Here is an 18,638-nt window from a genome sequence, read left to right as displayed (position 1 = left end):
AAAAAAAAAAAAAAAATTTTTCTTGAAAATAAATTCAGTGCTACTGACATTTTCAGAGGGTAACTCCTTGTTGGTGGAGCTATCCTTTGGGGGAAATCTCTACCCACCAAGTTTCAAGTAGTTTTACCTAAATTGTTGACAACCAAAAAAACTGTCTCTAGACATTGCCACATGTCCTGGGGCAAAACTGCCTCCACCTGAGAACTGCTTTAAGTACTCTAAGCCTTTCCTTGTCCGGTGAATTTTTTTGTTGTTGTTCATATCAGAGATGAGTTCAGTGGCACAACTAACATCTTCATGTTACAGCTGAAATAAAAATTCTAAACTATAAACATCACAATTTTTTTTAAAAATCTAGAGCTTAGAAACAAGACTATTTACAGGAAAATCTGTTGCTTTAGCTATCAATTTCTTTAAAGTTCAGGCAGACACAGAGCTACAACTTCATAAGCAAAAATGTAGAAGGAGCACAAAGAGATGAGACCAGAAGTTATACGTTCTGCTTATTTGCTACGATTCCTTGAGGCAGCCTGGCTTTTTAATACCATACATTGGGCCCTCAATCTCAAATGTGATACTCAATTGTTTTAGAGAAACAGGAAGTTTTGGTCAAGTACTAAAGAGAAAAAGAGTAAGTCACAAATACAAGCCATATATATAATTAAAATGTTCTACTGCCACATTGAAATGGGAAAAAGAAACAGGTAAAGTTAATTTTATCTAACCCAATATAATAGGCCGGATATGTGTTATTTCAACATGTATATGAAAAATTATTGATGAGATATTTTACATTTTTTTTCATAATAAGTCTTAAAAATCCACACCTTAATTCAAACTAACCACCAAGTGCTCAATAGCCACGTGTGGTTAGTAGCTACCATACTGGACAGCACAGATCTAGTCTGCAAGGAAAAAGACAGAAGGCTGTAGTCAAAAAAAATTCTATTGAACCGTCTTCTATAATTTTGTCTATTGGTACCAATAACAATGGTTTTATTTCTTCAGATAAAAAGTAATGAAGTTGTGGGGTATGGTGGCACATGGCAGCTTGGGAGGCTGAGGCAGGAGGATCATGAGTTCAAAACCAGCCTGGGCAATTTAGTGAAGCCCTAAGCAACTCAGCGAGGCCTTGTTTCTAAATAAAATATAAAAAAAGTGCTGGGGAGGTGGCTTAGTAGTTAATTAAGCACCCCTGGGTTCAATCCCTGATACTCCCTCAAAAAAAAGGTAATGAAGTTTTTAATGACATTTTTGCCTTAGCAATTCTCAATCCCTCTGTTTCTGGATTCAGAAATTAACAACTGATGTTAATAGTCTTTTATAATAATATATGTTAATAGGTTAAGAAGCCTGATGGTAAATTCATTCATTTTTTGGTTAAGTCTCACTCTATATTAGTTAATTACAAGCACACTTATAACTTCCTTTCTTTAAAAATATTCTACAGTTGCCAGGTATGGTGACACATGCCTATAATCCCAGTGATTTCGGAGGCTAAAGCAGGAGGATTGCAAGTTCCAGGCCAGCCTCAGCAATTTAGTGATAAAAAACTAAAAAGGGTGGGGATGTAGGTAAGTGGTAGAGTGCCCCTGGTGATAAAAAAGAGAAGAAGGAAGGGAAAAGGGGAGGAAAGGAGAGCAAAGGATGAAGGCAGGGAAGGAAGAGGGAGGAAAAGAAAGCAGAGGAAAGAGGGGGAAAAGTACAAAAAGGGAAGGAGAAAGGAAGAAAGGACTGGGAATGTATAACCTGATACAATACTCTGGGTTAATTTCCATTACCCCCCACCCCCAATCTATGTTTGCAGCATGGTGTTGCAGGCCTGTAGTCCTAGCTATTTGGGAAGTTGAAGTAGGAGGATCACAAGTTCAAAGCCGGCATGGGCAACTCAGCAAGACCCTGTCTCAAAATAAAAAATAGAAAAGGGGATGTATATAGCTTAGTAGTAGAGCACCCCTGGGTTCAAAACATAGTACTGCAAAAGAAAAAAATTCTAAGATTCTACTGCTTAAATATCTTATCATTTGGTAGTTACTAATAAGAAAACTTAATAGGCCACTGCAAGTCACTGAGCTATCTCTTGCATACGTTTACATGTGTTTCCATTTCAGTAGAATTTAGCTGAGATGAATTTGACATAATAAAATTTAAAAATATTAAGTCTCATTCATAAAATGTGAAAGTGAATTCCAAGACTTGAAAACTTTACCAAGAATCACACAATTTCAAAGCTCATGGACTTAGTAAACAGAAAATTAAATTTATATTCTTGTTACTCTGTAGCACCATTTGAGCTGTTAAATATATAGACTGGCCATTCAATCATCAAACTTGTATCAGAGATATCAGTAATTCTTTTCTTTTATCGTTTATTAGTATTATAACTGAAAAATCTCTTGATAAGCCCTAACAATCTCACTAAATGTTATTAAGTGGTGATGTTAATGCTCAAAAACGTGTCCCTGGCTGATCACAGAGGCATATACCTGTAATCCCATCTACCTGGGAGGCTAAGGCAGGGGGATCACAAGTTCAAAACCAGCCTGTGCAATTTTAGTGAGAACCTATCTCAAAATAACATTAAAAAATAGTTGGGGGGTGCTGGGGTTGTGGCTCAGTGGTAGAGTGCTCGCCTAGTATGCATAAGGCACTGGGTTAGATCCTCAGCATCACACAAATATAAAATAAAGATATTGTGTCCACCTAAAACTAAAAAATAAATTTTTTAAAAAAATATTTATTTTTCAGTTGTAGGTGAACACAATATCTTTATTCATTTTATGTGGTGCTGAGGTTTGAACCCAGTGACTCAGGTGTGCTAGGCGAGTACTCTACTGCTGAGCCACAACCTCAGCCCAAAAAATAAATATTAAAAAAAAAAAAACAGTTGGGAATATAGCTTAATGGTAGAGTGCTTTCCAAGCATGTACAAGGCCTTGGGTCCAATTCCCAGTAAGAAGGGGGACAAAAAAGATGGTTACTTGGGTGGTTAATAGGGTGTTACCTGAGCAAGGGGTAGCCAATGACTAGACCAAGGGTGAACACTGAATCAAAGGGAAGCCACAGGCCATCTGCAGCCCAGGAAGCAGTCTGGTACAAAAAGTACAATATCAGTTTTGCTAAGTATGAATAATAATGATTAGCTTGTCTGGATCTTCCCTTCAGAATTTGAAAAGGAAAATACGGGAATAGAAGTAGAAGAAACTTTTAAAACATACAAATGGCAAAGTATACACAATGGAATATTACTCAACATTAAAAGAAAATAAAATCATGGCATTTGCAGGTAAATGGATGGAGTTGGAGAATACAATGCTAAGTGAAGTAAGCCAATCCCCCAAAACCAAATGCCGAATGTGTTCTCTGATATAAGGATGCTGATTCATAATGGGGATTGGGGGGTAGTTTGGGAGGAATGGACAAACTTTAGATAAGGCAAAGGGGAGAAAGGGGAAGGGAGGGGGTATAGAGGTAGGAAAGTCGGTGGGGAAAAAAAAAAGGCAAAATAGCAAGGATTAGGTCATAGTAATGAGTGAGTCACAGAGAATGGATCCACAAAATTCCATGAATGGGACAGTAAGAAAACTGCCTGGTTTCCAAAACTGCTTTGGATTCCAGAATACAAACTAAGCTGGATTTCTGTGATATTTCTATTTCTGTAATGTCACTCTACCACCACTAACAAATCTTAGGGCCTGAGGTAATTTGAGAAAGCTGGTCCTAATACGGATACTGTTTTTCTGAAATGGTGCAATTTTCCTGGAAAAGTAGCATGATCTCTATTGTTGCTTAGAAAACATTAAGAGATTCTTATATAACAAAGGAGATTTACATACCTGCATTTTTTTCTCTTGTTCATTTTCTCCAATTATTCCAGTACCTGTTACACTTTCACTTCCATCAATGGACACCTATAGGAATAAAATAAAGCTTAAAGATGTTTTACCTTTGCATTTTTAAAAATACCTTCATTTTATTTATTTATTTTTATGTGGTGCTGAGAATTGAACCCAAGGCTGCACACATGCAAGGCGAGCACTCTACCACTGAGCCACAACCCTAGCCCCTTATCTTTACATTTTTACAGTGGGGGGACAGATACCAGGACGACTTCATGCCTGCTGGGCAAGCCCTCTTCTACTAAACTACATCCTTACCCCATGTTTTACATTTTGGTAATGTATGGCAGGTGAGAACATGGAGGTTTTGTTGTTGTTGATGTTGTTGTTATTATTATTAATATTATGTGTGTAAACTTCCCAAATAAAAATTGAAAAAAAAACAACTTAAATTAAATGAGAGAAATATGTTTGATGCAGGAAAAATACCCACCACCACCCCCTTTTAGAGCTGGGGTTTTTGTATGTTACTCAGGCTAGCCTAGAACTCTGAGACTCAAACATCTTCTTAACTCAGCCTCCCAAAGAGCTGAAACTATAGCCATACAGCATTACACAATGATCAAAACTCAGTCCATCTCTCTTTTTTTTTTTTTTTTGGTACCAGGGATTGAACTGAGCGGCACTTTAGAACTGAACCACTGTTGCAGCCCTTTTTTACATTTATATATACATATATTACTTACATTTATATATATATGTGTATATATGTGTGTGTGTGTATATATATATATATATATATATATATAGAGAGAGAGAGAGAGAGAGAGTGTGAGTGTGTGTGTGTGTGTGCGCGTGCGTGCGTATAATGAGTGAGTCACAGAGAAAGGATCCACAAAATTCCATGAATGGGACAATAAGAAAATTGCCTGGTCTCCCAAACTGCCTTGGATTGCAGAATATAAGCTCAGCTGGATTTCTGCAATATTTCTATTTCTGTAATGTCACTCTACCACTGCTAACAAACTATATATATATATATAGTTATATATATATATATATATATATACACATACATACATTGCTGGTTCTGCATTGCTAGTTTCCCAATGCAAAAATATATATATATTTAATTGTGGATGATTATTTACTTATTTATTTATATGTGGTGCTGAGAATCAAACCCAGTGCCTCACATATGCTACAAAAGCACTCTACCACTAAGCTAAAATCCCTTTTTTATATTTTATTTAGAGACATGGTCTCGCTGTGTTGCCTAAGGCCTTGCTAAGTTGCTGAGATTGGCTTTGAATTCATGATCCTCCTGCCTCAGCCTCCTGAGCCACTGGGATTATAGGCATGCTGGGCATATCTATACTTTATTATTTCTTTTATAGCACTCATCCTTGAATATCTCTTTTTGTAAATTACCTGCTAATTCATTTATTTTCTGTAAGTCCTTACCCCATTCCCTCATTTTTTCTTCCAATATATCTTTTTACACTTCACCTTTTTAAGATAAATGCAGTTCTCTTTGAGGTTGAATGATTTTGGTTCTGCATTGCTAGTTTCCCAATAAAGTGTACTTTTTTTTTTTTTTTTCATGAAAAATAAAGAGGCTGTACCTGGGACAGTACTGAAGTAAAATACCATACCTTTGCTGCATACTGTTCCAAAGCACTGATAGTGTCAGGGTCAATTGTGCCATCGCCAGTGTGAAGCCCTGCCACTGTCCCATCGGCCTGAATTGCCAAGATGGTGTCAGACTGCGGGACTTGCACTGCATGGTGGATATAGGCTGTGGTGCCATCTTCCAGCTGAACAGCCTGTAATGCACTCTGGTCATAACTATCTGAAGGAGTAGAAGAGAAAGGCCTTAAAGTTTGACAAACAGTTACATATTTAAAAGAAGAAGGGAATAAACTTTTACTGAGTAGTACTAGAACCACCAGATGATGTGCTTTATGTTATTTCATTTAATTCTCAAAAAACTTCTATGAAACAGGTATATTTACTACCATACAAATGGGAATCAGAATTTGAGAAAAGTCACTTTCCTTAGGAACCAGGAAATTTTTAAAAACCTAACAAGTAATAGTCAAAATCAGTTGTAAAGAAACCAGGATGTGGGTTGAGGTTGTGGCTCAGTGGTGGAGAACTTGCCTATCCTGTGTGAGACACTGGGTTCGATCCTCAGCACCACATAAAAATAAATAAAATAAAGATAGGGAAAAAAAAAAGAAACCAGGATTTGAATTGATGTAATTATGACTCCAAAGTCCATAGTGTTTACTGTTCCAAATGGTTTCTGGCAGCTCAAATTGTGAGAAAGCTTTCTCTTTTTAACTGTGTGCAAGCCAGGTGCCTTGAACTTCAAAGGATAAATACAATTTTTACACATGACGATACTTCAGCAGATATTATTTTTCCCATACTCCCACTTCTCCCTTACTTCATATTTTCAAAGTTACTGTACCTTTGGAGGTATGATGAATAAATGCTGTGGTTCCATCTTCTAACTGCACTGCTTGACCATCCTCTAGACGCAAACTGTCCCCTGCTCAAGAAACAATTGTTTACATTTAGGTCCCATGCTTTCCAACATGTTCCAATTAACTAACTTGGCAAAAAACAATCAATTAGCTATTAAATGCATGATGACAACCTATAGTTGCTTTATGAGTCAATAAAGCTGCTTTGAGAAAGCACTTAAAAGCAATATAATACTTGTTTTAGGAATACACACAAGAGGGGAAGAGAGTTGAAAGTAGGGGAAAAAAGAAGAAAAAGAGTAATGTAGGATTCATTTCAAACAATAGACACATTCACCTAGGACTGCTACCCACTAATTTCTAGAACTTCCTTTCCACTATCTTTGAGACTCAGTCTTGGTTACATTAAAACGGTCTTTAAGCCAGGTGCAGTGGTGCACACCTACAATCCTAGCTACTTGACAGGCTGAGGCAGGAAGATTGCAAGTTTGAGACCAGCCTGGGCAACTTAGCAAGACCCTGTCTCAAATTTCTTTAAAAAGGGCTGGGGTTATGGCTTCGTAGTAGAGCAGTGCTGGGTTCAATCTTCAGTATTGGAGAAAAAAACAACAACAAAAAAGGTCTTTAGATCCTACCTCTGGCACCTACTTATCTCCCTTTTCAAAAAAAGGCAGACTAGAAATCAGGACCAAATTTAGGTAATATGAGGAAGCTGGTGGCAGCAAACACCGAAATCAGAGAATCAGGAGGTTTCCTGTGTTGCATCTTAAATACTTACTACTTTTAGGTATGGGCACATGTTGAACATAGGCAGCAGAACCATCTTCCAACTGAATGACTTGGCCATCAATGAGCTTCCCATCTGGAACAAAAGATTCAAGCCAATAAATTAGCACAAACAAAAATTTTTTAACTTTATACAATTTCAAAATGATATCAACTATAAAAACATACACTACTTAAGCTCATGTTCATCTTGATTCTTCCCTCAACGTTCTGAGGCAATTCAATAACACATCCAGTGATCCTATAGAAAGCAGAAAATCCTCCCTCAGCCATCCTTCCTCCCCTCCAATTTTCAATCAAACAAGTACAAGAGGAAGAGTGGCTCATCACAGCAAGCTACATGAATTGAACCTCAACGTACCTTTCAGAACCACTCAGAATCAGTGACCCTGACTATGGGGAAGCTGAACAGTACGTCAGCGTATGTGAGGCTGGTTGTCACTGTCACTCCTGGGAGGAATGCAGACCCTGTATATATACATTTGTGCTCAGTAGGTTCCCATAAAAACAAGGAGTTTTAGAATTGGGCTATTTCCTGGAGCAAAGTAAACAGTAACTTAGAGACAATGTTACAAAAGCAAAACCAAATGTCTACCCTTATGTTTAATAAACACATTAAATAACAACTTAAAGTTAAAAAACAAAAGAATGGTTTTGCTCAAAATAGGAAACAGGTCAGACACACTCCCTTCCCTCCTCTCTCCCACTAAATTTGATACCCTAGAGTATCTTCCTATTATCTAAAAGGGTGTCCCAAAATTATCCAGTTATCAAAATTTAAGTTAAAAATAATTTTAAATTATTATAAGCAATCTAGTGTCTTTAGGAGAGACTGGGAAGGAGGTATAGTTGCTAGGGGTTCCAATGCTAAGGTTATAAATTGCTGGTACTAACCAACTGGCCATTTAGGAGGCACATACCTTTAGAATTGTGTTGTATGTAAGCAGTAGAGCCATCTGCAAGTGTTACTGCTTGCAAGCTTACACCTTCCATATTTTCTAAATTGTCACCATCTATTATAAAACAAAATTACTTTCTTTAGATAACTATTATGTGCATGCTGATTAATTTTTTTTAAAAATGAAGATTAGCAATAGGCAGGTTGCTTTACCTAATTCTTAGAGACCAAATGGAATCTCTTTTAGCATTTACTAAAAAATATTTCCCTGCCCTGCTATACCCAATGCCCACATCAGGGGGAAAAAAAATGCTCATAATAGCCAGGCATGGTGGCACACTCAACAACTCAAGAGGCTGAGGCAGGAGGATCACAAGTTCAAGGTCAGCCTCAACAACTTAGTGAGACCCTGTCTCAAAATAAAAATTTAAAAAGGCTGGAGATGTGATTGACTGATTAATTATCACTGGGTTTAATCCCCAGTACCAACAAAACAAAACAAAACCTCAGAAAGGCCTAGGTTTATGTTACCTCTAATTAAGTTACAGGGAAGTAAATACAGTGTCATAAATTTCTATTTAAGATAAATAATATTACCAAACTCATGTGGTCCCTTCAAATATGACTGCTCACCTGCCACAGTTACTGCTTCTGTGAGGCACAAGGTAACATGTTGAGCCTCCATTCCTCCTCCAGGAAACTCTGTCATTCCTTGAGAATCCCGATTTATCTGGGCTAACAACATTTTCTACCTTGAAGAAAAATACAGTCCCTTGAGGATAAACAATGACACATATAAAACAAAAGACATAAATATATTACTGAACCCGCCCCAAAAATTTTGAAAGACGTAAACAGTATGTGATATTTGATATAACATGCAATTTCACTTAATATGCAGGGTAAGAGTATTAAAACTACAAAAGTATGTCTTATACCTCAAGAAAGTAGCACTAATGACATGACTTAGTAAGGGCACACCTGAACAAAGCTGAATGGTAAGTATACTCTGGTTTGCTTTCCGTGAGACTAGGGAGTCTGAGGAACAGAAGTAGAGAAAAAAGATTCTGATATTCCAAACATCACTTCTGAAGTTGCTCTATTAAAAGGCATGCAGTTTGGCCAGGTGTGGTGGTGCATGCCTGTAATCCCAGAAGCTTGGGAGGCTAAGACACGAGGATCACCAGTTCAAAATCAGCCTCAGCAACTAAGTGAGACTCCATCTCTAAATAAAACATAAAAAGGGGCTGGGGATGTGGCTAAATGGTTAAGTGGCCCTGGGTTCAATTCCAGGTACCAAAAAAAAAAAAAAAAGCCATTTCAAAATTCACAATAGTAGATTGTACTTTAAATCCCCCAAGATGAACACTGCATATGTTAACTGTTTTTCGAGGGGTGGTAGGGGGAGTAACAGGCACTCAACCACTGAGCCACATCCCCAGCCCTAATTTATATTTTATTTAGAGACAGGGTCTCACTGAGTTGCTTAGCACCTTGCCATTACTGAGGCTGGCTTTGAACTTGTGATCCTCCTGCCTCAGCCTCCTGAGTCGATAAGATTACAGGCGTGCACCACCACACTCCAGCTCCTGTTTATTAGTTTTGAGGTACAGAGTTGCAAAAAGTGATAGTAAAAGAACAATCAGAGCATATTATAAAAGCTTTCAAGTATGTACTGGAGTAGAATCTTTTTTTCAAATAAACACACACAATCTTGAACCCTACTAAAAAACAGCTAAAAGTGGCATTTAATTATAAATGCATTTTAAGTGTAAACTTTTGTTTTCTTCTTTTTTAAAGTATAACCTTTTAAATTTTATTCATGAGAATGATTGCTTAGATGAACTCAAAATCTTAAATCAAAATAAAAGTGATGTTAGCAGGGTTATGCATCCAATTTATCATAGAGCCAAGAGAAGAAACAGAAAGGTAAAGCTGATTTGCACAGATTAATTCAGAGATCAACTTTTTAAAAATCCCACAATATGCTTTAATCAATTAGATCTACTGGCACTAGAACAGTAGTAGATAATATGTTTGAAGTTTAATCACTAACTATTTTTAAGACATACAGAGTAAAGTACTTGCATACCAGAGGACTGAAGGAATATCTAAAAAGCACTGGGTACATCCTCTCTGTGGAAAATAACTCTATTTACATGAAACACAAAAGTAGAAAATATTTCTTCATATATTTAGATTCTTTAAAGCTTCATATTATCAATTTAAACCTGAAAGTGAAAAATTGAACACAACTTCAGCATACTAGGAGATATACCAGTTGTGGTATATCTAATATACTAAATATACTAGAAACAAATTTTAGCATTGTGGGGATGGGGTTGTGGCTCAGTGACAGAGCACTTGCCTAGCATGTGTGAGGCACTGGGTTCGATTCTCAGCACCACATAAAAATAAATAAAAGTATCATGTCTGTCTACAATTAAAAATATTTTAAAAATTTTTAGCATTGTTTTATTAAATATAAGTAATAAGATGCCAAGGCAAAGAAACCAGACATTTGTTCCTACTTCATTTAGTCTCTTGTTTATACTAAAAATAGTAACTTACCACCACAATCTTACCTTAAAAACTATAAATCTAAGTACAATTTATATGCAAGGGTTTTCTCATAAGAGTTTCATCACAGGTGCACAATAAAAAGACTCCAGGACCTTGGTTCAATACCCAGTACTAACAAAAACAAACAAGCCAAAAATTATACAAATATATACTGTGTATATATATAATGTATATATAACTATGTATATGTGTGTGTATATATACACATATACATATATGTATATATATCCTGTTTCTTCCCAAATAAACACAACACATTCCCTACCACCATTAAGGTTTGCCAATTCATCTTTCTGCTCTAAGAGGTTTGCCATCTGGATTTGCCTATTTTCATCAAAGTGAGACACCCAGAATAAAAATTATCAGGTCACCCCTTAACTAAATTTTTCATTTAATTTTATTTTTTTATGGTACTAGAGCTAGAACTCAGGAGCACTTAACCACTGAGCTACATCTCCAGTCTTTATTTAATTTAATTGTTTTATTTTGAGAAGGGCCTTGCTTAGTTGCTAAATCTGGCTTTGAGCTTGTGGTCCTCCTGCCTGAGTGTCCTAAGTGGCAGGGATTACAGGAATGCATCACCACCCTTGGCTTAAATTCTGATTACAAGACAGCAGTTGCCAACACCATGATTTTCACTCTTCAAAACTTTTTCATCTCATATCTTTTGTGTGTACATGGTGCTAGGGATTGAACCCAGGACTTTGTGCATTCGATGCAAGCACTCTACCAACTGACTTACATACCCAGCCCTCATTTTGTATCTTAACTATTGCAATAATCTCTTTATGTTCTCTTTGTGCCATTCTCATTCTTCAAGTCCATAACAGGGCCAGCTATCTCACTCTATTCTATATACCACTGAAATTTTTCTTGTGTACAATATTACAAAATAAATTTTAAAATTAACAAAAATGGAGCTGGGGATGTGGCTCAAGTGGTAGCGTGCTCGCCTGGCATGCGTGCGGCCTGGGTTCGATCCTCAGCACCACATACAAACAAAGATGTTGTGTCCGCCAAAAACTAAAGAATAAATATTGGAATTCTCTCTCTCTCTCTCTCTCTCTCTCTTTAAAAAAAAAAAAAATTAAGAAAAATGATTCTCAATAGTTTAAAATCAAATATTTTCATTTTTCTTCTTTAGTTCTTGCTATCTATATATACATATATTTTACAGTGTTGTAATTAGAGATATTATTTTGTATTCAGTTTTTAAAATTTTAATAACTACGGAAATCGATCCCTAAAAATAGAATCTTTAGCTTTTTTCACTTCTATAAGTTCTGCCAAATTGACAACACATCTTAATAATGATCACTTTTAATTCATTTTTTTTTTTTGGCAGGAGGGGGGGGGGTTACCAGGGATTGAACTCAGGGGCACTCAGCCACTGAGCCACATCCCCAGTCTTATTTTTTGTATTTTATTTACTGGGGTCTCACTGAGTTGTTTAGCACCTCACTTTTTGCTGAGGCTGGTTTTGAACTTGCAATCCTCCTGTCTCAGCCTCCCAAGCCGCTGGGATTACAGGGGTGCACCACCACACCTGGTGATCACTTTTAAATTAAATTAAGGTGTCCAGGGTGTAGCTCAGTGGTGGACTGAGCACTTGGCATTCGAGGGATCTTGGATTCAATCCCCAGCACCAAATGAACACAAAAAACAAATAAAACAACATTAAATTCTCTTATAAGCCATTTAACATTTTTCTTACTAAATATAAGGCACAAATGACTTTGTCATTAAAAATAATCTTTCAGTAAATATGTTTACAAATATAGTGTCTTTGGAGAAGCAGAGTAGATTATATCCTTAACCTCTCAGAGTACATGCCTGTAAACCCAGCTAATCAGGAGGCTAACGCAGGAGGATTACAAGTTTAAGGCAGACTCAATAACTCAGCAAGACGCTGTTTCAAAATAAAAAATATAAAAAGGGCAGGGAGCTGGGTGCAGTGGCGCAGCCTGTAATTCCAGCAGCTTGGGAAGCTGAGACAGGAGGATTGTGAGTTCAAAGCCAGCTTCAGTAATGGCGAGGTGATAAGCAACTCAGTGAGACCCTGTCTCTAAATAAAATACAAAATAGGGCTGGGGATGTGGCTCAGTGCCCAAGTGGCCCTGAGTTCAATCCCTGGCACTCCCCCACAAAATAAATAAAAAGTAAAAAGGGCTGGGGGTGTAGCTCAGTGGTAGAGCACCCCTAGGTTCAATACCCAGTACCACTCAAAAAAAAAAAAAAAGAAAAAGAAAAAGAAAAAATCCTCCCACAATTAAGTTTAGTGGATCAGAAAATATGAGCATTTTTATAACAATCAGTGATCATTACTTGCATGTCTGGGGCGGCAGGGGTGGTGGTGATGGTGTGTCTATAGAGCTGGGGATTGGACCTAGGGCCTCATGTATGCCAAGCAAGTGTTCTACCATGGCCCTCTTTATGGTTTGTTGGGGTTTTTTTGGTGCTTCACTGCTGAGTTTCATCCCCTGTCCTTTAATTATTTAAAAAAAATTTTAAGACAGGGTCTTGCTAAGTTGCTGAGGCTGGCCTCCAACTACAATCCTCCTGCCTCAGCCTCCCAAATTATTGCTGGGATTATAGGTGTGTGCCATGTCATCTTATACCCCCAAAATGCTGGGGATTGAACCCAGGATCTTATTCATGCTAGGCAAATGCTTTACCACTGAGCCACATTGCCAGCCTGCCTGTCATTATTTTTTAAAATGGTTGTATCAACCACTTTGCTACCAGCAACATAATGAATATGCTAATTTCACCACATTTTTACTGGTATTTGACATTATGCTAGACCCTCTGTTTGATTTAAGAGAGGGATAATTAAAGATAATCAAAGAAGGGAAGCATTAAAATGATATGTACCTTAAATGTTTTTAGTTTAAACACAGAAACACATTTTTATTCGCTAAAGCTCTTAAAAAAAATCTTCTTCCTGAGAATTGGTCTATGGAATTGGTCTATTTTCAGCATTGTCTTTTTGTAAAAATCCCTAGGACGACACATTGTAGTTTGGGTTCCTTTAAAGTAGAGCAAAATCTTAAGATTCTTGCAAAGGATTCTAGGATACAATGCTTCCAGATTTGAACATTTCTTCCTTCTAATATTTTACTCATACTGCTTGTAGATCTTCTGACATTCAGGCAATACTCCAATTTGGCACCTACTTACCTTTGTAATTTCATCTTCTAACATTCACCTTCAGATCTTTACCTAAACCATGGGCAAACTATTAAAAAGACATATACACACAAACACATGTTTATATGTTTATATGTGTGTATATATATATCTATTTGTGTGTATATGCACATCTCAACATACATGTTATTGAAGACATAGAGAGGTTTTTGTTTGTTTTAAAGTCCTTCTGGGGTTTTGTTTTATTCTTTTGTGGTGCTGGGAATTAAACCCAGGGCCTCGTGCATGCTGCTGGAGCATTTTACCTCTACGTTACATTCCTAGTCATCTTCAGTACTTTAAGAAACTAGTTCCAAACTGGGCATGGTGGTGCATGCCTGTAATCCTGGCTACTCAGGAGGCTGAGGCAGAAAAATTCTAAGTTTGAGGCCAGTGTGGGCAACTTAAAATGGGCTGGGAATGAAGATCAGCAGCCAATGAGTTCAATGCCCAGTACTACAAAAACAAAACAAAAAAGAAACTCCATGGCAGAAGAAACGTGGAAACAGGTCATTAAAGCACAAAGTGTAATCCCCACTGTACATGACACCAAACTATCAAAAATTTGATGCAATTATTCAACTAAGTGATTCTTGGAATTTTTCTAACAGTCATGAAAGTGTGCAAGGTTCACTGAGGCATTATTTTATAATAGCAAAAAATGGTCAAAAATCTAAAAGTCCTTCAAAAGGATGTTAAATATAGGATACCTATATGTGAAATATGCAGCCATTAAAAAGAATGAGAGAGGTGCTGAGGATATAGCTCCAAGGTACACTGCTTGCCTAGCATACACAAGATCCTGGGTTCAAGCCCCAACATTGTAAAACAACAACAAAAAGAATGAGATTGATCTTTATGGAACATAGAGAAGCAAATCCAAGATATATTTTAAGTTGGGGGGGCAGGGGAAGCAACATGCAGAGTATACCTGGTATGATTGCATTCATGTTTTTAAAAAATGTATAAGTATTAGCACAAGCTTGTGAATACATTTAAGGGCTCAAATAGTTTGCACCCAGGAACAGGACTAGGCAATGAGGGTAAATGGGGAAGAGACTTTTAATTTTTACTGTATACATCCTGTAAGTTAGAAAAAAAATCACCGTGTATTATTTTCGTTTTAAAATAAAAGCAGTCACTTAATTTTTCTTTTTCTTTTTTTTTAACTAGACAAAAGCATTAATAAAGAAGCACTTAACTGCCTTAGGGACACACACAAAAAGAACATGTGAATTTTTTTTTTAAATAGACGGACACTATACCTTTTTTTGTTATTTTTATGTTGTGCTGAAGATCAAGTCCAATGCCTCACATGTGCTAGGTAAGTGCTCTACTGCTGAGCTACAACTTCAGCAGGTAAATGTGAATATAAATAAATAAGTAGGTATTCTGTAGAAGCCCAAGACAGAAAGGGTAGTACAGACACAGAGAAGAGTCTTTATTCCACACATCCTTACTAGCAATTCCAAGGTGTCCTTCCCTCACTACCCAGCTCTCAGTTATCATCAAGGGCTACAGCATTTGCAGTTATTTGGCTTATAGCCCAGATCACTTTGAATCACTGGTCATGTGTTTTTTGTCATAGCTCTTCATCTATACAAAATTATATCATTTGTTGGCCTTTATACATTCAAATTCTGTTTAGCTCCAGCTTGCCGAGCTTGTTTTCTATTTTGGGAAAAAAAAAAAAAAGGGAGAGAGAGAGAGAATACAACGCCCACCTGATACAGCTTATTATATGCTACTGTCTTTTTTTTTTTCTTGGTACTAGGGATTGAACCCAGGGGTACTTTACCACAGAACTTCATTCCCAGTCCTTTTAATTTTATATTTAGACAAGAACTCATTAAGTTGCTGAGGGTCTTGCTAAATTGCTGAGGCTGGCCTTGACCTTGGGATCTATCTGCCTCAACTTCCCATTACAGGTATGTGCCACTGTACCTGGCTGCTACTGTGTCTCATGGCCTTTGTATTTTTAAAAATTATGACTATATGTTCAATAAATATCTGAATTTATCATAATCATGTGTCAGAGGTCTCAACAACTGTCCTCCTCCATTATAAATATATACAGCCATGCTGACCCTTTTATTTCCTAGAATACACCTAACTCTTCTGATGGCTTTTGTGCTTATTGTTAGGTGTCACCTCCTATCTCAAATATGTGACATTTTAACAACACCCCTTATTCTCTGTCATAGCACTCTCTTGATCTCCTTCTTGCCTCTTAGAGAATTTGTAATCAAACACTTCAGTTGTATGATATCAGGATTTCTTGTCTATTGGTTCATCATTGAATTCCTAGTTCTTAGGAGAATGTCTGACACATAATATATGCTTTCTAAATATGGATGAACAAAGAAATACAAGTTGTGGGGCTGGGTTGTGGCTCAGTGGTAGAGTGCTTGCCTTGCACGTGCGAGGCCCTGAGTTTGATCTTCAGCACCACATTAGAAAAATAAAGGTATTGTGTCCAACTACAACTAAAAAATATATATATTTAAAAAAAAAAGAAATACAAGTTGTAAGTAGTCATAGCTTGTTATAGCCTAAGGCAAGATTAAAGATTAGATCTTTATTCCTTTTCTTTCACTGTCTCACTTTGTATGATATGCTGCTGTGTGTATGTATTGTTTATAAAGTACCATGAATTTAAATGATTCCAATTTCTTATGATCATTATACCCATACTATATAATGAATTTCTGTATTTTCAAAACTGAGTCTATAGAGCCAAATGCATTTATTATTTTTTTTAAAAAAGAGAGAGAATTTTTAATATTTATTTTTTAGTTTTCGGTGGACATAACATCTTTATTTTATTTTTATGTGGTGCTGAGGATCGAACCCAGCACCCCGTGCATGCCAGGCGAGCGTGCTATCGCTTGAGCCACATCCCCAGCCCAAATGCATTTATTATTAAAGACGTATATGTGGCTCAGCGGTAGAGCGCTTGCCTAGTACAGGCGGGACCCGGGTTTGATCCTCAGCACCACATAAAAATAAAGGCACTATTTTGTGTCCACCTACACCTAAAAAATAAATATTTTTTAAAAAGATGTATATAAATAACGCTATGTATGTTATGTCATTTTATGTACAGATTTCAAAATACTATTATCATTCTAGGGTCAACAGATATATTTTAGAAGTTAAAGAGGAGGGCATTTGGTAGCTTATTAAAGTCTTATAGGTTATTGAGAATTTCAGTTGAGAGAATGGGCTTCTGAGCCAGTCACGGGATCATGTCTCAGCTTACAGTGGACAAATAATTCTAAAGTTCAGCTGGTTTACCTGCAAAGTAGTAACTGTATCAACAGTAGTAGGTTTGTAGTGAGGATTATAAGTTTATGTACATATATAAAACACTTAATCACATAATTCAGTGCCTAGCCAGTGAAGTGGTATACATAAGTGGAAATGGAATATTAAGTCCAAGAAATATAGACAGGAAGGATATATCTGTGTCTACATTTTAATGAATATATATTTCCACAGGGTAGAGTTGTCACTGCAGTTTTAAAATAAGATTAGTTTTATGAGAAAGTGTGAAGAAAGGTATTCACTGTTTTCAAAAAATTTTTTTTTCTAGTCAGGAGTGGTGGCAGTGATCCTGTAATCCCAGCAATTTGGGAGGCTGAGACAGGAGGATCACAAATTCAAGGCTAGCCTGGGCAATTAAGTAAGACTCTGTCTCAAAATAAAACAAAAAGTGCAAAATAAAATAAAAAGTGCTAGGGATGTAGCTCAGTAGTAGAGTGGGTAAATCACCAATATGGAGGTGGGGAATCATTATGTCCTGAAATAAAGCCAGGAGCAAAAAGATTCAGAACTGGGTAAAACTTCAGATTTAACCACTACCCCCTACCAAAACTCTAAAACACTATATAAAACCTCAAAGCTAAGTAATGAAATCAGGACTGATACAGTTCTTCTCAAATGATCATTATATATATATATATATGTGTGTGTGTGTGTGTGTATATATATATACACACACACACACCTATCTATCTATCTCTATACACACACACACACACACACACACTGTAAACAATGAATAACAGCTAAAATAATAAATTACTTTTTTCCACTCCAGCCAGGTCATCTTTCTATGAAGAATACAATGAATCTTTAAGCAATATCCCAATGCTTAGCAAAAGGTTTAGGTTACTCTGTAAATCATGTATCTGATAAGGAATTTCTATTTAGAGTACACAAAGAACTTTACAACTCAATAATGAAAAGAAGCTGGGCATGGTGGTGGACACCAGTAATACCAGTCAGTGACTTAGGAGACCGAAGTAGGAGGATGGCAATTTCAAAACCAGCTTCAGCAATTTAGCAAGGCCACAAAAACTTGGTGAGACCCTCTCTGAAAATAAAAAATAAAAAGGACTGTGAATGTGGCTTTGTGATTAAGTGCCTCCCAAATAAAAAATGAAAAGGACTGTGAATGTGGTACAAAAAAAAAATTTTTTTTTAATAAATAAAGAGACCAAAAAAAAAAAAAAAAACTTTTAAATGGGGGAAAGGATCCAAGTAGATTTCTTCAAAGACATACAACTGGCCAATAAGAGACATGGAAAAAATGCTCAATATCATTAGCATTCAGAGAAATGCAAATCAAACCCACAATATGTGCCACTTCATATCTACCAGGATGGGTGTAATAACAAGTAGTGGCAAGGATATAGAGAAGTTGGGACCCTTATACCTCGCTGGTAAAAATCTAAATGGTACAGCCACTGTGGAAAACAGTTTGACAGTTCCGTAAAAGGTTGAACATAGAGTTATCATATGAGACAACTTATAGTACATGTACCCAAGAGAAATAAACACCTATCT

General features: G+C 36.6%; 1 protein-coding gene across 1 annotated transcript in view; it reads right to left on the bottom strand.

Moving 5' to 3' along the window:
- Positions 1-18,638, bottom strand: part of Znf143 (zinc finger protein 143) — a 61,960-nt gene that overhangs the window by 41,429 nt on the left and 1,893 nt on the right. Inside the window, exons 2-7 of the mRNA XM_048787916.1 lie at positions 8,649-8,763; positions 8,038-8,130; positions 7,110-7,193; positions 6,316-6,396; positions 5,495-5,691; positions 3,837-3,911 (exon numbers count right to left, since the gene is read on the bottom strand). Of these exons, the coding sequence (XP_048643873.1) occupies positions 3,837-3,911; positions 5,495-5,691; positions 6,316-6,396; positions 7,110-7,193; positions 8,038-8,130; positions 8,649-8,763 (645 nt within the window). The remainder of the gene's footprint in view (positions 1-3,836; positions 3,912-5,494; positions 5,692-6,315; positions 6,397-7,109; positions 7,194-8,037; positions 8,131-8,648; positions 8,764-18,638) is intronic.

This window comes from Marmota marmota, unplaced genomic scaffold, assembly GCF_001458135.2.
Source record: "Marmota marmota marmota unplaced genomic scaffold, marMar, whole genome shotgun sequence".
Classification (NCBI taxonomy): domain Eukaryota; kingdom Metazoa; phylum Chordata; class Mammalia; order Rodentia; family Sciuridae; genus Marmota; species Marmota marmota.
The sequence above is the reverse complement of the archived record's forward strand: the minus strand, read 5'-3'. Positions and strand labels throughout refer to the sequence as shown.